Below are 21,436 nucleotides of genomic sequence, written 5' to 3' on the forward strand. Positions count from 1 at the left end.
GTTAAATTTTGAATTTGACGTAAAAAAAAGGAACTCTAACATCTTGATTTTTGTGATTTTGTTTTTGGTGTATAAAACATACAGTGGATGCATCTTAAAATATTTAAATCAATTAATGATCCATATTTGCATTACTTTGAGTCTAGTTAGTGAGAGATCTTAGAGTGCATACTTCTATTTCTATAGTAATCAGAGGTTCCATTTGCTATACTCGACTTGATGCCACATCCTGTGACTTGTCTTTTCCCTCAGTGAAGTGAAAATCCGGTCCACAGCAGGTGGTTTGCTCTTGCCGCTTTGATAAAAAATTTCGTTTAAACGTTTCTTTTGTCGCCACCCGTTGGCAACTGTTTCCTTACTTTGCGCCATCAGTGTGAAAAAAAAAAACTTTGGCCCTCATTCAAAAATGTACTTCGGAATTTTAAAAATAGTGGGGGAACACCAGCGGCATCAAAGCATTTCTTTATCGCTTTGATTACCTGCTAAATATCTTCTGCTCGGATGTTGATGAACGTTTTTAAGTTGGAGAGAATGGTTCCTTTTATTCTTTAAATTACGAATCAGTTGAGGTCGTTGGAATCCTGTTGTCACATTGGAAGTCCTGTGATTAGTTCTTGATTTAAAGTGGGTATCCATTAAAGTTTCAGAAAGCTATCAAGCAGTTGCGTTTTCTTCTTTCTTTCTTTCTTTTTGTCTTTTTGAACGAATTAAATGTATCGTGAAAAGTTTCAAAAATAGCAAACGAATAATTTAGAATGGTACTGATAGTTTTTCTTTGCATTAAATGCTTTGCATTGGCTGTCAAATGTAGACTTGTCTTATTTATAGAGCTTCTATAAATGAGCTCGTTCATCGCTCATATATATTTCGTGGATTACTTTTATGTATTGCTTTAGTGCTGGCAGTAGTTCATAATTTGAAAGAAAAATAACGAGAGTTAAATAGATCATTCTGCAATAACTGGTTCATTCTGCAAAGAATACATAAATACCTCTTTGCTGACTTGTAGAAGGTGATTAAACTACTGTAAAGTGCACGAATTTAGAAATTAGTTGCATGCACGTGTTTTAGAGTGAGAAAAAATGTGGTTCTTTTTCAATGCAAAAGAAGTGAGCTAATGGATGAAAAGATATCCTACAAAAGCTGCTTTTGTGCATTGAAAAAAGACCTTTGTAACCTTTGTAGAATCTTTGTGCTTGGCTAGAAAATGTCTGTCAACAGATTCTGGAAAAGTTTTATATGATGGTATATTGATGAGTGTATACTAGGGTGGGCCGAGGAAAAAAAAAGAATGTTTTCGACAAGCAACTTCTAAGAGCGATAAATAAATAAATAAATAAAGTTGCGTATTGGCATCTTAAATTCGGGAAAAAAGATTAAAAAGAAAAATAAACAAATTTTTCTGCCTTTAGATCTTAGATGAGCTTCAAATTTTGGAAAAATGGTAAAAAATGATCAGTTTTCAAAATTACAAATACAAATATTTAAAAATTTTGTTATAATACCATTCAAATGCTTCCTCCATATATCTTCGAAATTATTTAAATTCCCTTACAGTTTTTAGTTCGCGCATAATTCGCAACGATTTCTGTGAAATTTTAATTTTTCAGTAGTCTAGTGATTTTACTTTTTTTTTTTTTTTGCAATAAATGTGCACTATGCAGCTCTTAGTTGGAAAAGTAATTATATATTATTACATTAAAACTCAGACTCAGACCACCACAAGTAGGTGGTAAAGTACAGGTATGTAGGTAAGGTGGTAGGTAACACTTTGTGTTACACCGTACACTTTTTATCCACCCAACCAAGAAGGATAGTTATTTACGGGACTTGTATGTTTGCAAAATACCTTACACTCACAACAACTATATAGTTTTAAACAAGTTCCAATGCTTCGATCATGGTTTTTAGTTTTAATTATGATTCTCATATGAATGACTCATTTTGGCATTGATGTTTGCGAGCATCAATTTTTTCAGATGAATCCATCTTTTGCTTCTATCTCAAATGCAGATTCATGGTGTGATTAATAAAACAAAATATATTTGGATACATGTATTTGGTTCTTTTAAAATGACATCTAATTCGTTTGTTTTGACGCCTAAAAACTTATACTGGGCGCCATCATTCCAATTTCTAACATTGACTTTCATAAGATCCCTTCTAGTGCACAGTAGCATGAAAACCCAGCAGAACGTTCAAGGCAAATTTCAGCAACATTGTTCCAATTATTAAACGAATTCCTAGCCATTAATTACAAGATAATTAAGCTATGAGCTCTCTAATGTTTTTCAACAGTACAATCTGAATTAATTAATGCATTACATTAGAATACTCATCCAGATGAGCAGAACGCATAGTTGCCCAGAAGTACACAAAACGCAATCAAGAGAGGCAATTAAGTTAAAACTGCTTAAACTATTACATCTTTCAATTTCATGCGTTGGCCTTTATTGCAAGGTTTATAGACGATTATTTTCCACTAATTATGCTCGGTTACGTTTACGGGTAGCCAGGTTGTCGTTGAACTGTTTTCACAAAACTGAAGCACTTCTTAGAACCATCCGATTCCTAGATTTATCGTCGAATGTTTATTCGTCGACTTCCACTGAATGTTTCTGATCTGCTTATCCTATTTTGTCTAGTACCGGCAATCACGTTCTGCTTGCTACCTTTGATCCACTTTAAGATTAGCATTTCATAATCTAAACTCATTGATCTTTTGCCGATGTCCAACTAAATTTGATTTTGTCACCCATAACGTAATTTAAAACATGTAATTTGGGTTTATTTAAATTGCAATCTCCTAATTATTCATTTCAGGTGCTAAACAGTCAATACAGCTTCAATGATCTATACATGAACTGCATCAGCCAACAAATGGACGAGCTAAAGCCATTCGGAGACGTGCCAAAGAAACTCACCGTCGAAGTGAAACGATCCTTCGTGGCCACCAGGACGTTTGTGCAAGCCCTTTCCATAGGAAGAGATGTTGTTAAGTTTGTGCAAGAGGTGAGAAACTCGGTTGTAAAATATTTCAATTGACGGATTTTTTTCAAACTTCCAGTCATTCTAAGATTTGCGACTGACATCATATCCTTTCCTAATCGTATAGGATTTCCGTAGTGTTTAAGTTTTGGATTTTGATAATAGTTACGGTATGCACAGAGCTTCCAAGTTATATTCAACCTTGCTAGACTGGTCAAAAAGGTCGAGGGTGAACTCGAATCTAGGCTGCTGTGAGAGTCAATTTTAATTGAAAAATCTGGGCAAGAATGTGATATGCCACATGATGTGAATTTTCAGTAGGCCAATTTCCAACTTATTAAAAATATTTGTAGAATTTTTCAAAGGTATCATACGTTATATATTCTGCAATACTAAAATCAGATATGCTTTTCTCCAAATGACATTATTCATTGTCATGATTATTTCAATTTTAGTTAGGAAAAGCTAAAATTTGATCGAAAAGTCACTCCTTGTGGCTCGTAACATTTCGGCCCCGAGCCCTTCAATTCATCTAGCTTAGATTAAAGTTACTACTATGCTATGCAATTATCTGTTTTGTATTTTTCATTTAAAGATGCCAGAGACCTTATGTATCATAGATATAATAATGGTGATCGAAACAATGTTATAGAAAGGAGAGGAGCAGACACTTGGGAAAGGAAAACTTATTTGATCCAATTTTGCAACTTCAAAAATTGGCTCAAGCAAGAGATAATTGGTAATGAAGTTAAAAAAGTGTAATTTTGAACAAAAATGACAACGCCCATTGGGAAATCTCTCAACAATTCACTTTGTCAGTACGATGGCCTATTTATAATTCATAGAACATAAAAAAAAAAAAAAAACCGCTACTAACTATGTACATCAGTGTCGACTGTCAATTTTAAAACATCTCGTCATATTTTAAGATAACCATAAGGAATATATTTAAAAAAAATAATATGCTTTTTGACAGGTTAAACGTTTTGCAATGAAGGTTTGCTTGTTGAGTGAAAAGAAGGAAATTTCCATTAACAGTATCAACATCTTTAAAACTCTTCCATGTTTCAGCCATTTAAAGTCAAAATGAGATTGTACTCTGAAACTTTTAGTAAAATCTGTTGGTATAACTGTTAAAAAATTAGATCTAAAAATGTAAGTAATTAAAATTTTTATAACAATAATAATAACTGAACATGAACAAAATAAAATATTGATATATATGTATATAAAAAATTTGAAAAACTAATCATGGAATATTTTTCCTGAGATTTCGTCGAATATTATGTGAAGTGACGAGTTGAAATAGTTTAGAATTTCTGAATGAATTCTAATTCAAACTCTGGTTTTTGACACATCAAAACCTGCTTATTTTAAAATAAACATTTTAAAACCGCTTTGCTGTCAACTGCAGTGAAAAGCGAAAAAGTATGTATTGCAACAAGAAAGCATTTAGTGCCATTATTTAGTATTTCTTTTGATGTTTTACTCGGGTCAGGGCCGACGAAGCGACACGCTTCTAATGCTTAATTCTCCTCCTTATCCGGCATCAAAGGATGCCGACAGGCGCAACTTTTCTCTCTCTCTCTCTCTCTCTCTTATGAGGGAGGGGGGTGGCGGAATATTTATGGACATATGGTTCCTCTTGATTGGTACAAACGACTTGCTTCGCTCTCCTGAGGCCCTTTTCTTACGGATTTTTGGGGCTCTATATATAGATGTGAGGTACGAGGAGCCGTTTGGCTCCAATAATGGGCTGTTTCTTACCTATATCGCGGCGGTAAAGCACAAAATTGTTGCTACGTAATTCATAACACTTCTCACGTTTTGGCATCTGGCGTTGTTTTATGATTTGTTGAAAAGGATTTTCCGCTCTTAGAAAGTTTCACTTCGTCTCCAAAGAATTTCCCAAAATGACTTTTCTCACGGAAAATGGTTTTTATTAGGAGTAAATAAACCTATCTATAGTTTCTGAATTTTTTTAAAGTTTTGAACTTAAGTCTTTGAATAAAGTTCTGATCTCGTGAAAATCGTTTATTAAATACTACTGAGGTTGGCTTTAATTATTTCTGTTGTTTCAAACATTTGTATTTTTGGTGCTCAAGCGTTTTTCAATATAAACTACTAGTATAAAAAAAAATCCTTTTTTAAAATCGTTTTAAGGAACGTGCAGGAGGAGGAGATCTTCGAATGCCGACTTGATTCAAATTACGTTGAAGTTCAGTTTTCGCGATATTCTGAAGATAATTACAACGAACTGATAGACGTAGTAAAAACTTAAACTTCTGTCAGGGGAAAAAATGTTGTTTTTTATTCTTTCAAAAAAAAAAAAAGGGAAAACGTTTTTAAAAAAAATCGAAAATTGCACCTTGTTTCGAACATCAAATCCAGTTACCAATGATCTCAGCACCATCTACTATCCCCTGACTTATGTGTGACTTCACTTCAACTCCACGTAAGAAATTAAGAAGTCTGATGTGCCTCGTCTCTGTTGGACCCATTTAGTGTAATTAGATAGAGCTCTCGGTTTAGGTTCTGCATCCCGATGGGGTTCTTGAACGACGCGAATCTGACACTGCAGGATCCTTATCTAATATCCCTCTCTCTAATATGGAGGGGAAAAGTTCCCCCTTTTTTTTTTTTTTTTTTGCCGAAACAAGTATCATATTTTCAGTTTATACTCAGTTTAAAAGGTTTTCTTGTTCTCAACGGGAATTGCTGGGGAAGTTTCTTGCTCGTTAATAAATTGTCTGTTGTTTCTTGCCATATTTTGTTTTTTAAAGTTATAAGATTTTCCTGAAACTGTTCTTGCTTTTTTCTCATTTAAAAGGCTTTCCCAATTGATGCTACTCCATAATAATTTTAATATTGTTAAAAATTTTGAACTGTTGCGAAGAGAAATATTTTTAACGCCTTTACTTGAAACACTGTAATAACGCGTTTCAAGAATTAAACATTGTTGGAAAATACTACTCAAAAATTTAGTAGAGATTATTTTCACTCTTTTTTAAATTTAATTCAAAAAACACAATTGAAATTTTCACAGCATTGCATTTGAATGTTATGTTTTATTTATTTTTTTAAGTACAAACATCAAATATTTTAAGTTTTGAAAAATTTAATGCATTTATCTTTTTTTTTTTTCTCTATCATCTATCTCATACTTAGAAAGAATGTTTTTTTTTTTCTTTTTAATGGAATTGGTCGCTATTATAATTTCGTATATTTCACTCCACCGAAATGAATTCCACTCCTCTAAAAATGCTAAGGAGTGTTTTGACTCCTTAAAAAATCTAGTTCATCTCTAGTTGCAAAAAAAAAAAGAACAAGAAGAGGAAGTGGTTGCAATAGATATATGAATGCTCTGATTGAATCTGACTAAATTGATGCAAAAAGTCAAACAAATATGACTTTTTTTCCGATGAGATAATCGAAAATTAATGGTTTTCTTTAAAATTGATATAAAAATCTTGAAATACTTTCGTTTTGAATAAAAGGTACCTTATGTTCCACTCTGCACCCCTGACAACGTGTATACAAAATTTGAAGATGATCAGTTGAGTCACTAGCGCAGCGCCAGAACTTCTGGAGGGGGTTTAAAAATACCTTCTGGAGTGGATTGTTTGATCAAAAATACCTTCTGAAGGGTTTTTTTTTTTTTGATCAAAACAGCCGTTTTATATGCATAAACTACTGTATTAGGATTTGCATTTATGTTAAAACCAATGGCTCTGGAAGGTGTTTACCCCCCCCCCCCCCTTTTTGCTGCGCCACTGAGTTGAGTACTTGAAAGCATGAAAACATTGCAAACAAATAAACAATCTCACTACCGCATTTATAATATTAGCAAGTATCGGTAACTATAACCATGTCGATAAAAGTAAAAACAAATCTCGGGTGTTTGGTACCAAAAAATAATACGAGATAAAATTTTTATAAAACTAAAATTATTCTGATGAGTTGAGTTACTCTTGTTTGAAGTCAGATAAATTGAGTTACACTTTTTTGAAATATCAGACTGAACCAGAATAAAATCAGCTGGAGAAGATCAAGCTGAGTCGAACCGAAGTTCACTGAAATAATTGTCAGACCAAGCCAGTGTGAAGTCAATGTAATACTTAAGAGTGAGGTCAGGCTGGGACTGAAATGTACTGGAATTTTTAAGTGCTAAACCTGATCCAAAGTTTAAAAACATTTTCGCTTCGGGTTCGATGAAAAAACACTCCTGATTGGTTCTTCATTTTCTTCCTGGTGAAATTTCTAGCTGGAACTAGAATATTCATGTAGGTATTAGCACAAGGGTATTCAAACAGGGTGCCGCGGCACCCTGCGGTGTCATAAGAAGAGTCAAGGGGTACCGCGAAGTATCCATGGTATCCATATATATGTTCGGTGGGTATGCCAAATAGGGCCATGTAGGTCAAAGTAGTCATCTCCCTATTTTTGATGTAGCATAAGAAAAACTCGCTATATCGTCTCTTCATCGACATCATAAAGCCTGACTGATGATTAAGCCTTTTCAACTAGCAGTTTTTGGTTACCAGGCAACAATATAGCCGAAGTTATCACAAAAAAGAGATGTCAAAATTATCTTCTCTTGTTTTACGGTAGATTTTGTTTCTACGTGGTTCACTGCAGTTTACTAACATTAAAAAAGTTGTTTATTTTTCTTGAAACCAAATCTATGTTGTTGACGAATTCAAAGAGAAAAATGCCTTTGTGTACCATCATTTTTTCCTATGATTTAATAACTTAGAAAAGTACATTGTAGCCCAATAATGCAATCTGATGCATATATAAAAGCTGGTGCCAATTTAGTTATAAATGAGCTTAATATTTTGTTATGAACATTAGGATGGCCTTATTTATCGCATTTTTGTTATATAAAAGAGATGGACTAGAGTGCCGCAAGAAAATTCTATTCAGAGGGTGCCGTGAGTCGAAAAAGTTTGAGAACCCCTGCATTAGGAATTGATTTAGAGTTACATCAGCACCAGGATTGAGATTTTCCTTCAACATATATAGGGTCTGGTGGGGTAAAGTGGTCATAAAATCGTAGGTTTTTAACTTTGGTGGATAATAAATACAAAAAATTATTTGAACACTTCAACTTTTTTTGTGGATATTTTACATTGCATTATTAAAGAACACAGTACATTGAAGTTTAGAAAAAAAAATATTGATTTAATTAGTTTTACAACACTTTCTTTTCCCTTCGTATTTATGACCACTTTACCCCATGGGATGGGGGAAAGTGGTCATAGCATGGGGTAAAGTGGTCATAGTTAAAAATGATTGCCAAACCATATTAAATAACCATAGTATTTGTATATTTCAGTTATTTTTATGGTTACAAGTATATGCACTAATATATGTGTGTATACACGAGTATATACGTGTCGTGTAAACATGAGTAAACACGTTCATATATGAGTAGATACATGTATACATCAGATACATGCATGCACGTGCCTACTCAAGTATATACGTGTATACACGAGTATATAAGCATGTATACGTGATTACCTAAAGGAGTGTTGACGTATCTACACGACTATATATGTGTCATGTTTATATACGTGTTACGTGTATATACGCGTATAAACGAACGTCATATGCATGTATGCACTTGTATCTCGAGTATACACGTGCATACCTGAATATATACGTGTATAGTAGACGTATATACGCATATATATACAGGTGTACATGTGGGTACATACACAAGTGTACATAAATGTATATACGGGTATACACGAGTTAATTCGTGGATGCATCCAGTGGGTGTTTGTACGTATCTACTCACGTATATACATGTATATATGGAAGCATGATTATATACGTATGTATACGTGTAAACACAGTTATGTACCTGAAAAGACCAATATACGTACATTTACGTGCATACACCAGTACATATATGTATACATGAGTATATACGCTTATATACATGTATGCCTACAGAGTGAATCCAAGCCTCAGGAGCAAAAATCTAAGGAGTGTGAGAGGGGAGGATAAAACGCAAAGAATAATAAGGAGCTTATGGTCGCTGACGCACTACATGCACACAAAGCCAGAAACTGATAGATGCAAAACAGTTCACAAATTTTTTACACAAAGATGATTTTACTCAAAATTTTTGTTTTTAAGACATATTTAGAGCACTTGTTAAAAGTTACGCCCCGTAGTAGTTCTAATACACGCATCGCAACAAAGGCGCAGCGATGGATGAAAGTTTTTCAAAAGTCTCGTTATTAAAACAGAGAGGTCTTTGTCATTACGACGCCTGTATTACAGCTGCAGGCTGCAGATTTCTTCAATCGCTTTAAAACTTTCTTACGACCTAAAATGTTGTGTAAAATTGTCTTAGTGTAACAAATTTGTAACCTGTTTTGCATCCATCAGTCTTTGGCTTTGCGTGCATGTAGTGCGTCAGCATTGTGTTTGTGACCATATGTTCCTTATTATTCTTGCTTCTTATCCTCCCCTCTACACCTTTTAAAAATTTTCCCAAGAGTTTAAACTCACCCTGTATACTTATATATCATATGCTTGTATGTAAGCGTTTACTTGAGTCCGTACATGTATATACGTGTCTAGCTGAGTATATAAGAGTTCGTATACACACGAGTAAAAGCAAGTATATACGTGTATAGTCGAATGTATATCTGCATAGATAAAAAATACCTATATCGCAGATACCCATATACGTATTTATTGATGCATTTATGTGAATACGTTTATGTACGCGCCTACACGAGTATATGCGTATGCATACGTATATACTGGTATATTTAACCCTACTTACTGTAAGAACAATACATATTAAGTGAAATTAATATTTAATTTATATCTGCCTTATACTTAACTATTAAGTGACATTAGAAGAACAATATTCGTTAAGCCTAATATTATGACCACTTTACCCCATCTTACTGAAATTGTTCTAAAAAATTATCTAAAATATATTCAGCTAATTGCTAATGAGCAAGCGATCTTAAGACATGTAGGAAGCTTCCTGTGCCGTCAATCTGTTCATAATTCTAACAAACAAAATTTCCCAAAGAAATTAAAAGAGGTGTTTAGATTTTTAAAATTTTCGTGTTTACACTAAATATTTTTTTTTACCAAATAAAATTTTGCCAGTTTTAAAATTTTGTATTCAAAATGTAGTTACTAACTCACCGAACCTGAAATAAAATTTTCACATTCATTCGAACATTTATTTCCAAGCTATAGTCATTTATTTGAAGTATGACCACTTTACCCCATTGACCACTTTCCCCCACCAGACCCTAGCAATTGAAAAATTTCCAACTGCTTATAACAGCATAGAAACTTATCCCAGCTTATGAACTTTCTGAGAGCATGTGGTGTCAATCCTGATAACTTCTACTGTGCTTCAGATGCCTATAAGTATTGAAAGTGTTTTTGCAGCAACGTAGAATGCCTTTGTAGAACGATCAAATCTGCCTCCATTTTTTTCTTGGGGCATTAATACGCAGCCTTACGTATTTTTCTGTCATCAATCGGATCCAAGGACGGATCCAGAAATTTTTCAAGTAAGAGGCAATTGATTTTTATTACTTTTTACTGTGTATACTGATTTTAAAATATTGATCACAAAGGTTTTTGTCTTTAATTCCGAAACAGTTCCAGGATATTGTCACAAACCCAAACCTCCCTTTTCCCAACATCAGTGAATTTGTGTTTTTTGAACTTCATTTTCAAAAAATTACCGGTGGAGATCCTAGTAGGGACGGATACAAGAGAGGGGCGATCGCCCCTCCCTTGTATCCGTCCCTGATAGGAACATTATCGATTGATGACGACAACTGAGATGGATGGCCTTGGCTTGCTGCTAATGATTACAAAACTTTGTTATCAATTATTTGACCATCTTAAACTATCGGCTGCCTTGACTCTTCTCTGCATTAAAAGAAAGAAAAAAAAATACATTTAAGATATTCGATGAAATATCGTTTTGTTTTGTCCCAGGAACATTATTTTTCACAATAAAGGAAAAAAAAATATGATTGAGAAATAATAAAAACGTTATTAATATAATGACTATTTTTGTGTCCTCTACAGTGTGTTTAACGCTAAATTGGAGCAACTTTCCTCGAATCTAGAAGTTCCTGTAGCCATATAGAGCAGTCGCCAGGGTGTGTCACTGTTAGTGGCAGACGATTAATTTTGCTCACACTCCTCTGTTCCTCCTTGCGAGTTTTGCCCTCCTTCTGAGCTTCGTGGGCAAGATTGTTCGGAGTCATCTTCCCTTCTACGATATCTGATCTTGATTGCATCAAAGTTTGGGTGGAGTGTTTCTTGTACCTATATAGATGGGGAAAAGAATAAAATATAGAAAATGAAAAACTTCATATTAGTTTTTAAAAAGGAAAATTTTTGTTTTAATATATTTTTAATGGAGTTTTTGAAATATTATATACTAGTCGACCCGTGCGGGACTCCGCACTGTGCTTCGAGTCCTTTCATGTGGCATTTTGCTCTTTAAAGATTTCAGAGAAAGAATATTATGAAGAAGAGTCGAAAAAGCTAACGGATTCAAGTAAACGGAAAAAAAGTAAACGCACAAAAGAAGGCATATAATTTGAAGAAATCAGCAACAAAACCTCGTTAAATACAATATTGTGATAATGTGATTGATCATCGCTCACCTTTTGGCTGTTCGTATTTTCAATGCAAACATAAATATCATTAAAAGTGGGACTGAGTTACTCGAGAAAAAGCAGTAATTGTGCTTGTGAAAAAGCGGGTTGTGGCAAATACAGTCCTACTTATGCAAGTATCTGACGGAAGAGAAGAGATATTTATTGGCACGGATTTGCAGCACCATTCTGATTAATAGCACGACACTCCAGCCAACTGAGCAGTTGCCCCTTCGTTTTCGAATGCTATTCATTTTGTGTAACAAAAACACAGCAAAAAAGCTCCCCCCCCCCCCCCAAAAAAAAAGACCACGCGTCTATGCATTGTCATATTAGCCAGCATGATACGCTTTAAAATTATTCGTAAAACATAGAATTTGATTAAGGAATAAGGAAGATCTCGCGTAGCGATTGAAACAAACATTTTAGAGAAATAATAAATTAAATTAAAAATAAGTGTTTTATTTTTTGAAAAATGATACAATTTTGCATAGCAGGCTGCTTTAACTGTTACAGCTTGAATGCCAGCACATGTTTTTCTTTTAATCGAACATTTAAAATTCAAGACCAAAACCAGTTGAACTGAGTCCATTTTTTAAGTGTAATTTTTCGAACGTAGACAAAATGCATCCCCCCCCCCAAAAAAAAAAGCAGAGGAGTAGAAAACGATTTCTTATTAATGAAGTTGATAATAATTTTAATGTTTTACATCGTATTAGAATAAATAGTTAAAGGTTTACTGGGTGAAACTCGTAATTTCAATTTGGCGTAGTATTTTTTCATTTATACAAAAGATCGAACACTGCTATGAGAAAAATATACATTTCAGCGTACAATGAAAAAGTCTCTGCACGAAAAGGATTCCCTTGAGAAGTGAATTTTTAAATCAAATATTTTTTTATGCTTATATTATGCTTAGTGTTCTGAACAGAGTCAAAGCCTTTAAAAAAAAAAAAAAAACCTTCGATTAATAGTCAACATATCTGAATAATAACTGCAGCCTGCATAAAGGAGTCAAAACGCCAAGTAGCATTCCCGTCGCATTTATTTAATTGCCTTACGTGTGTTTTCTGTCGTATGTTATGAGTACATGTAATGCGTAATATTAATCTAAATTATAGCTATAATGTCGGACAGTCCGGGCGGGCCCGAAGTTCAGCTAGTATATAGCCGAACGCTCTACCGAAAAATACTTATCAATAAAACCGAAAAACTAAGTCCAGTGATTTTAGGCTTTATTTAAAAAAAAATAATAAAATGAAAAACAGGTTAATTTGATTTTTTTTTCGCAGAAAGCGACGAAAAAGAAATAGAAAATTGTATTAAAATTTTTCTTAAAAAAAAAAATCTGCATAAGAACTACAGGCTGCATCAAAGTTTTGAAACAGCAAGGGACGTTTCCGAAAAATTTATTTTTAGACCGTAAGTCAATTGCTCGTCATTAGCCGTCCGGATAAGCTTTAAAATGAGGGGGCAATTTCTTCAAGAAATAAGAATGATCTTACATACCGACAAAGCAATAATACACAGAAATAATATGTAAGATAAGATATTCAAGAGAAGTGTTTTTATTTTTGAAAATTTATACAATTTGTTATCGCAGGCTACTTGAACCGTTATGGCTTAGATGGCAAGACGTGTTCATCATTTAACCGAACAGTTAAAATAAAATCATTTGAACTAAGTTCGTTTTTTAAGCGTAGCTTTTCGAATGTAGTAAAAATGTGACTGGCTATTCGTTTTTTGCCGAAATAAGGAAAAAAAATATTTTACTTATCAAGTTGTTAGTAATTTTTATATTTTTTGCTTCGTATTCTAATAAATATTCATAATTTAACTAAGTGGAAAACGTAATTTGAATTTCTTGTAGAAATTTTTCATTTGTACAAAGGGTCAAAAACTGTCATTAGAAGAACTTACATTTCAGTATACGATTTATTTATTTTTTCTGAACAAAAAACTATTCCATTGTAGTCTGAAATCTTAAACCTGATATTTATATTTTCGCTTACATTATGCTTTAGTTTTCTGACCGGGTCCAAAGCTTTAAAAAAAAAAAACATACAAATAAGAATTAATTCAGCTTGTAGGTTGCATCAAGTGTTCGTTTCAGCAAGGAGCGTTTCCATCACAATTACTTTATTACCTCACTTGCGTTATTTATTGTTTTCAAGCGTTCATGTAATGCGCGATATTTGTCTAATTTTTTGATGCAGGATCGTCCGGGCGAACCCGAACACGCGTTCTTCTGGTTACCATTCGAACGCTCTGTCGATCGAGTTATTCAGCTCTGTCGGTCACAGCGCAAGTTAAACTTATAAAATTGACCGAAAACCTCAGCCCGGTGCTTTAAAACAGGTTTTTTTTGACAGAAAAAAAATTTAGACCTTGGGTCTATTTTTCGTCATTAGCCTGCACGATAAGCTTTAAAATGAGGTGTAAATCAAAGAAATCGATCAAGAATTGAGAAAGTTCTCGCGTAGGAACAAAAAACAGGCTACAGAAATAATATATAAGGATGAATGCTTCGTTTTTTCCTTTCTTAAATACAAAATATCAAGCATTTTAAATATTAAAAATCAAAATCGTACTCATTCCTTCTTTGACTGCTATTTTCAATTCATCCTTAGAAAGTCACTTTTTTTATGTAACTCACCACTAATTCTAATAGTCTTTAGTCCTTTTGTTAATTTCGTACTTATATCGTAAGTTATATTTTGTACTTTCTAAAAAATGTCAAGGAGTTTTTTCCCCGTTGAAAAATAAAAGGGTGTAACGAAACGAATAAAAGCTACTTTTAATTCTTCAAACAGTTATAATTAAAACGATTTCATGATTTTGTGATAGAATACTGTGATTGTACTTAGCTTTTTTGGCTCCGATTTTAAATTTGAATAATGATTTTTTTTTTTTCTTTGAACAAAGAAGTTGTATAATTTTGAGACATTTTAGCATGAAATACACATTGGAATTTTTCATTATCCTGACAACATTGCAATTAACAGTAGATAATTTTTATGTTTTAACTTAGGAAATTTTAGACATTGCAGTTTTATGAAGCAGTTTATGGAGTCGAAATTGGTATTGTTACAAATTCTGTAAATAGTAATTATTGTAGTAACGTAACCTGTAAATAGTTTCCCGTAATGAATATGCAGTCCCTTTACATTCGGCCGAAGTATACGAGTCCCCTATTCTTTTTTTCTGATTTCATTCACTGATTTCATCAATGAAAGTGTAGAACGGTGTAGCATTTTCTGGAATATTTGAGAGCCTCTTTTCGGTGTGTATATAAGCCGTTACGCTGGATAAAAAGTTTAGTTTCGATTGAGAATTCGAACTGAGAGTGTATTAGCTCTGTTTATTGCGAGGCATTTCTCTGTGTTGTTTTTCGTATTTGGAAGTAAATACGTGTGTAACCGTTGAGTTTACGGTGTTATATGATATTTGCTTAATTGCTGATGATTAATTTAGCAGTTGTTGACGATCTTCCCTTTACATAGTGTAAATAAATTTCCTGTATTCTTAATCAAAAACTGTGTCGTCCTTTCAAGAAAGTCGGAAGCCGCACCGGATCCGTTACAATTGGCGCCCAACGTGGGGCATCGGAGCTGTTTTATCCCAAGAAATTGACGGCAATGCGCATGTCATCGCTTACCGGAGCAAATGCTTATCAAAGTTGGAGCGAAATTACTGCGTCACCAGAAAGGAGTTACTGGCCATAGTGAAAGCTGTAGAACACTTCCATCATTACCTCTACGGCCGAAAATTTCTGCCTCGGACAGATCATGCCTCGTTAACTTGGCTTTTGAACTTCAAAAATCCGGAAGGCCAGATAGCCAGGTGGATACAGCGACTCCAGGAATATGACATGGAGATCAAACATCGAAAAGGGTTATCTCACGGTAATGCTGACGCTTTATCAAGGAGACCCTGTCCTGAGAACTGCCACTATTGTTCCCGAATCGAGAAACAGTATGGAGCGACTAGCCCTACCGCCTATCAGGTGACAGTGACTCCAACATCATCAGAACCTGATCCATGGAGTGACGACCAAGTTCGAAAAGATCAACTTGAAGACCCCGATATAAAACCAATTTTGGAGTTCATAGAAAGTGACAGTCGGCGCCCTAGCTGGCAGGACGTTTCCATCTCCAGTCCTGCTACAAAAAGATACTGGGCTTTATGGAACTCACTCCATTTACGGAACGGCGTACTGTACCGAAAATGGGAATCTGATGACGGCAAAACATCTAGGTGGCAGTTACTACTTCCCCGATCAAGGATTTCAGATGTTCTGAAAGAAATTCATAGTAGTGCGACTGGAGGACATTTTGGTGTCTTGAAAACCCTCAATAAAGTTCGGGAGCGCTTCTCTGGAGCAAGGCGAAGGATGACGTGGAGAAGTAGTGCCATTCTTGTGACGCCTGTGCTGCTCGTAAAGGACCGAAGAAGATAAGCAGAGGGAAGCTACATCTGTACAACGTTGGAGCTCCTTTCGAATGAATTGGGATCGACATCCTCGGTTCTCTACCAAGAACTGCTGATGGGAACAAATACATTCTTGTTTCCATCGACTATTTCACCAAATGGCCCGAAGCGTATGCCATTCCAGATCAAGAAGCTACCACCGTAGCAGAGACTCGAGTCCAACATTGGATCTCGAGATATGGAACAACTTTGCAGATTCATTCCGATCAAGGGAGGAATTTCATCTCTGCTGTGTTTAAGGGCCTATGTCAAATTTTCGGAATTGAGAAAACTAGGACAACACCACTACACCCACAATCGGACGGCATCGTGGAGAGATTTAACCGCACAATCCTGAATAATCTCTCGCTTATGGTATCCAGAAATCAACAGGATTGGGACAAGAAGCTACCTTTGTTCCTGCTGGCCTACCGCAGTGCTGTCCACGAGACTACCGGATATGCCCCATCTCAGATGCTCTTCTGACGAGAGCTTCGGCTACCTTGTGATCTCGTCTTCGGTCGTCCTCCGGATGCGTCTTCATCGCCTGAGGAGTACATCCAGGATCTCCAGGCCCGGTTGGAAGACATTCATAACTTCGCACGAGAGCGAATCAACATCGCGGCGGAGAAGATGAAGACCCGATACGACACAAGGTCTACTGGACATGAATTCAACGAAGGCGACAAGGTTTGGTTATGGAATCCCATCCGACGGAAAGGTCTTTCACCCAAATTGCAGTCGCATTGGGATGGACCCTACAAAGTCCTTAACCGACTGAATGACGTCGTAGTGAGGATCCAAAAACCACCTAATGCAAAACCTAGGGTTGTACATTATGATCGGTTAGCCCCATACTATGGCCATAGTTCATGAGTATTACGTAAACAACCATGGTTGATAACATAAAAGTAGTAGATAATTTTTGCTTTTAATGTTTAGTAATATTTCTTGTTATTATTGTGTTTTCTGTATCTGTTAGTTATTAATTAATGTGTATATTTGTAAACTTGTGATAGAAGTTTGGCACCCTTTCTGGGGATTGTACTGCCCGGGACGTGCAGTCCTTAGGAAGGGGGCAATGTTATAAATTCTGTAAATAGTAATTATTGTAGTATAGTAACCTGTAAATAGTTTCCCGTAATGAATACAGTCCCTTTACATTCGGCCGAAGTATACGTCCCCCCTATTCTTTTTTTCTTATTTCATTCACTGATTTTATCAATGAAAGTGTAGAACGATGTAGCATTTTCTGGAATATTTGAGAGCTCCCTTTTCGGTGTGTATATAAGCCGTTACGCTGGATAAAAAGTTTAGTTTCGATTGAGAATTCGAACTGAGAGTGTATTAGCTCTATTTATTGCGAGGCATTTCGCTGTGTTGTTTTCGTATTTGGAAGTAAATACGTGTGTAATCGTTGAGTTTACGGTGTTATGTGATATTTGCTTAATTGCTGATGATTAATTTAGCAGTTGTTGACGATCTTCCCTGTACATAGTGTAAATAAATTTCCTGTATTCTTAATCAAGAACTGTGTCGTCCTTTCAAGAAAGTTGGAAGTCTCACCGAATCCGTTACAGTATATTCAGTTCTGGCTCAGCTTGTGTTTTTAACCGTTTTTTTTTTTTTTTTTTTTTTTTTGAGTCCAAGTCGGTTGCGTAAACGTGCCCCGGACACGAGTCACGTTAACGCATTTTATTTTGACACCTAATGTGATTCTGTTAGTGTTTTTAACATAATGTCTTATTATCGCTAAAATGAAGCAAATGTATTGCAGGCTACTGAATAGTGTATAAAGTTGAGGCTGAAGGAGCATGAAGACAGCACTAAATGTTTAAGCTATAAGATACGAATGTGTAACTTAATTGAAAATTAAATAGTAATTTTAAAAACTAAATAGCCAGAAAATACTAAAAATGTTTGAGACAGTTTAGAGCGAAAAAAGTGTGAGGGGCACGTTTAATTAAGACACAGTAAGAACGATCGTAAAGGTGCTCCGACGTTCAACGCGTAAAGGTGCTCCGACGTTCAACGCGTAAACTTGCCCCGTCGCTAAGTTTGGATTTATTTTTAACGTGCAAAAACATTTAATAATATTTCAGCTCATACAAATACAGTTCTCAAAAAGGAATAAAACTCTGCTAATTTTTATATATTTGTTTTTTCTTCACGAAGTATTATTTATTCACAATAAGCTTCAAAACAACAAGGTTTGGTAGAAAGCAGATTATTCCTTCTGCATGTTGGACCAAAGCTCCACTAATGCTCAAAAACTTGTGAGAATATTTGCTTAGGAATAGCATCAATCTTTTATGACTGTTGGCTCTCCAGTTACAAAATTTGTTTTGAAACGAGCTGATGTGTGCATCACATGACTTGCTTTTACGCCAATTTAATGATAACAGCGCTTTGAAGTAAGCAAGGAAGCACTAAATATTTTCACCCTTAGTTTCTTGCGAATCGAAGTAAAAAAACTTTTCACACAGATTTATTTTTCCATTATTGGCAACTTTAAAGTGATTCAGTGGTTAACTCTTTAAATATCACCAGCATTGGCCGAATTAAACCCATACTTGAAATTTTTTTTTTAAAAATCGACAAATTTTTTGCCAAGTTGGCGACTAAACTTGGCGGCCAAAAGCTTGGCGATATATCACCAAGTGTTTGACAAATTATAACACCACTTAAGTTAGCATTGAAATTAACAATGATTTCCCCTAAAAAAGGTGTAAAAGACCCCCTTAGGGACAATCGAATGCAACCAAAAGGGAAGGTGCACAACTAGGCCCCACTAGGAGTCTACGTACCAAATTTCAACTTTCTAGGACATACCGTTTTTGAGGTATGCGAGATACATACGCACATACATACGGACGTCACGGGAACACTCGTTGTAATTAGCTCGTGGATCGTCAAAATGGGTATTTCGGGTGCCTGTATGTTCCTAGGCACGTGTGGTCGAGTCGAAAAAAAACGCAACATTCATTCGGGGGTGAGCAAAATGGAAATTAAGGCCGATTTTTGAGGGAAAATGTTTTTGCGAATACAATACCTCCTTTTTTATAAAAGGAAGTAAAAAGAGCACTGCGTGAACGTGCCCCACGCATAAACGTGCCCCTGTCTACCCAATGGTGATTAAATTTGCACATTAAAAAATGCATCAATACGTTACTTATTTCTGTTTAAATTTAAAATAAACGTTCCCTTGAAGTGTTCTTTTTCTCTCTCTCTCTCTCTCTCGCTCCGACGCGATTTATATTCTTTTTCTTCGGTTTATATTTTCTGAAATAGAAAATTAGAAGGAAAAAAAAAAAAAAGATGTGACTCTCACTTTGTTAGGAGGTTCAACACCTAAATGATCTCATAATTAATTTCAAATAAACTTATTTGTAATAATGAACTTATGCTTACCTCCGACTTGATACGAAATGAATTATATTAAAAGAGAACTTTCCGTTCAACCGCCAGAGTTTAAAAAAAAAAAAAAAGAAAGAAAGAAATCAGTCGCGCTAAATGCTTTTCACCACTAAAGCTTTTAATCTAATTTATTGTGTTTTCTGAATCCTCACACGCTAGTTCATGACAACCCTAGATGAATGACAGAAAAGAGGCTTTTGCTAGGCGAAGCTGCGTTCGTTTTCATATTTTATCCCCCCTCCCCTCTCTCGAAAAGCAAATTTAATGCTTCACAAATTGCTTTGGCATGGAGTTTGGAATCGCTCTCCCCCTACATTTGTAGTTTTTGGTTTAATTTCGTTTTCGTTGGAATAAAATATGTATTAGGCATGTTTCTCTGACTTCCGGTACAGCAATCTATTTTCGCTTTCTTTTTTCTTTCGGGTTCTGAATGGAAAATCATGCGAAGCGAATACCCAATTTAGGAACTTCGTATATGAGATTACGGCAGTTTCAACATTTGGGGTGGGAGTCTTTTGTTTGCTTTTCTGCGACGGATGTTTCTGTAAATATTCAATTCCCGTATTAGCATTTTCTACTTGTAGCTTTATCCAGCACTCTTTGAAATAATGTGTTTTTGAATTTTCTGTGTAAATATTATAGAAAAAAAGAACTTTTTTGTGTGTCATGGAAGAGTCATTTTCTTTTGTGTTTCTGTTTGTTCGTTCAGTTTGAAATCCTAATTATTTTCTCCCACAACAAACTCAAGAAATTAAAGAACTTTCGGTCATTAAAAAATAATAAAATAACTTCGAGAATGAATTGAATGAGTAAACGGAATAAACTATTTTACTTTGCCCCGCATGCACTTGACTAGTTGTGAAAAATAATTAAAATATAAATAAGCTTAATATTAGCTAAATAAATACTGTACCAAATTTTATTAGGTCTTAATTATCGTTTAAAATGTTAATAACAAGAACTTTATCATTTGATAGTCACAGAAATATTTTTTGACTGACAAAAAAATATTACAATCTGAATATCCATTTTTGAAAATTGCTTGTATTGTCGTATGTTTTGATCCTCTGAGGTGATTTTTTCCTGAGACTACATGTGTTACTAAATAATTAAAATATTACTAGATAGGTGGTGCTAAATGCAGAGTAAGTATTTCACAATTTCACTTTGCGCCTGCTATTTCACTTTGCCCCACCTTCCCCTACTTCAGAAATAATGATTTGTACATGTTGCGGGCGTGACCGTACACGTACAAGCATTACTTTAAAGTACCAGAAGACTTTTTAGAAACTTGATTCTTCATGTTTGGCTCCTTATATTCGAATATCACCATTAAAGCCACCGTCTAATGTTTTGGAAATAAAGTGAAAATATCTGAGTAAAAATGTCACACCAGTGCAAATGGATTAAGCATTGTATAGATTTTAAACAATTTGTGCTATATTTAGGCTGCTTGTATATTTTGACCCATTTTTTAATCACTTCTCTACGTTCACGAAAAAGATAGACTAGATGTAAACGAATGCGCCATTTGGCGACATGGCATAGACAAGGACAAATTGGTACCAAGCTGATGGCGTATGCGAATAGTATTGGTTTACTTTTTTTTATATTCTGGAGAAAATACCCAAAAGTATAGTCGGACCTCAATATAAGGTCACTCGCTTATAAGGTCACCTCGCATATAAGGTCACTTTTCTTAAGTCCCGGCTCATTGAATAGGAATTCTATGTTATGTCTAATCGGATATATGGTCAAGTTTTAATACATTAATCGCTTATAAGGTCACTTCTGTCTGATTTCTTTAAATGATTTCAGTGGCTAATAAATTCACTTCCAAGAATATTCCGCGATATACTATCCTTAAAAAGTGAAAAGTCATATTCTTTCTA

The 21,436-nt window shown here is 34.8% G+C and overlaps 1 protein-coding gene across 1 annotated transcript in view; it reads left to right on the forward strand.

Moving 5' to 3' along the window:
- Positions 1-21,436, forward strand: part of LOC129217085 (glypican-6-like) — a 115,923-nt gene that overhangs the window by 68,512 nt on the left and 25,975 nt on the right. Inside the window, exon 3 of the mRNA XM_054851333.1 lies at positions 2,824-3,012. Coding sequence (XP_054707308.1) covers positions 2,824-3,012 — 189 coding nt within the window. The remainder of the gene's footprint in view (positions 1-2,823; positions 3,013-21,436) is intronic.

This window comes from Uloborus diversus, chromosome 2, assembly GCF_026930045.1.
Source record: "Uloborus diversus isolate 005 chromosome 2, Udiv.v.3.1, whole genome shotgun sequence".
Taxonomy (NCBI): Eukaryota; Metazoa; Arthropoda; class Arachnida; order Araneae; family Uloboridae; genus Uloborus; species Uloborus diversus.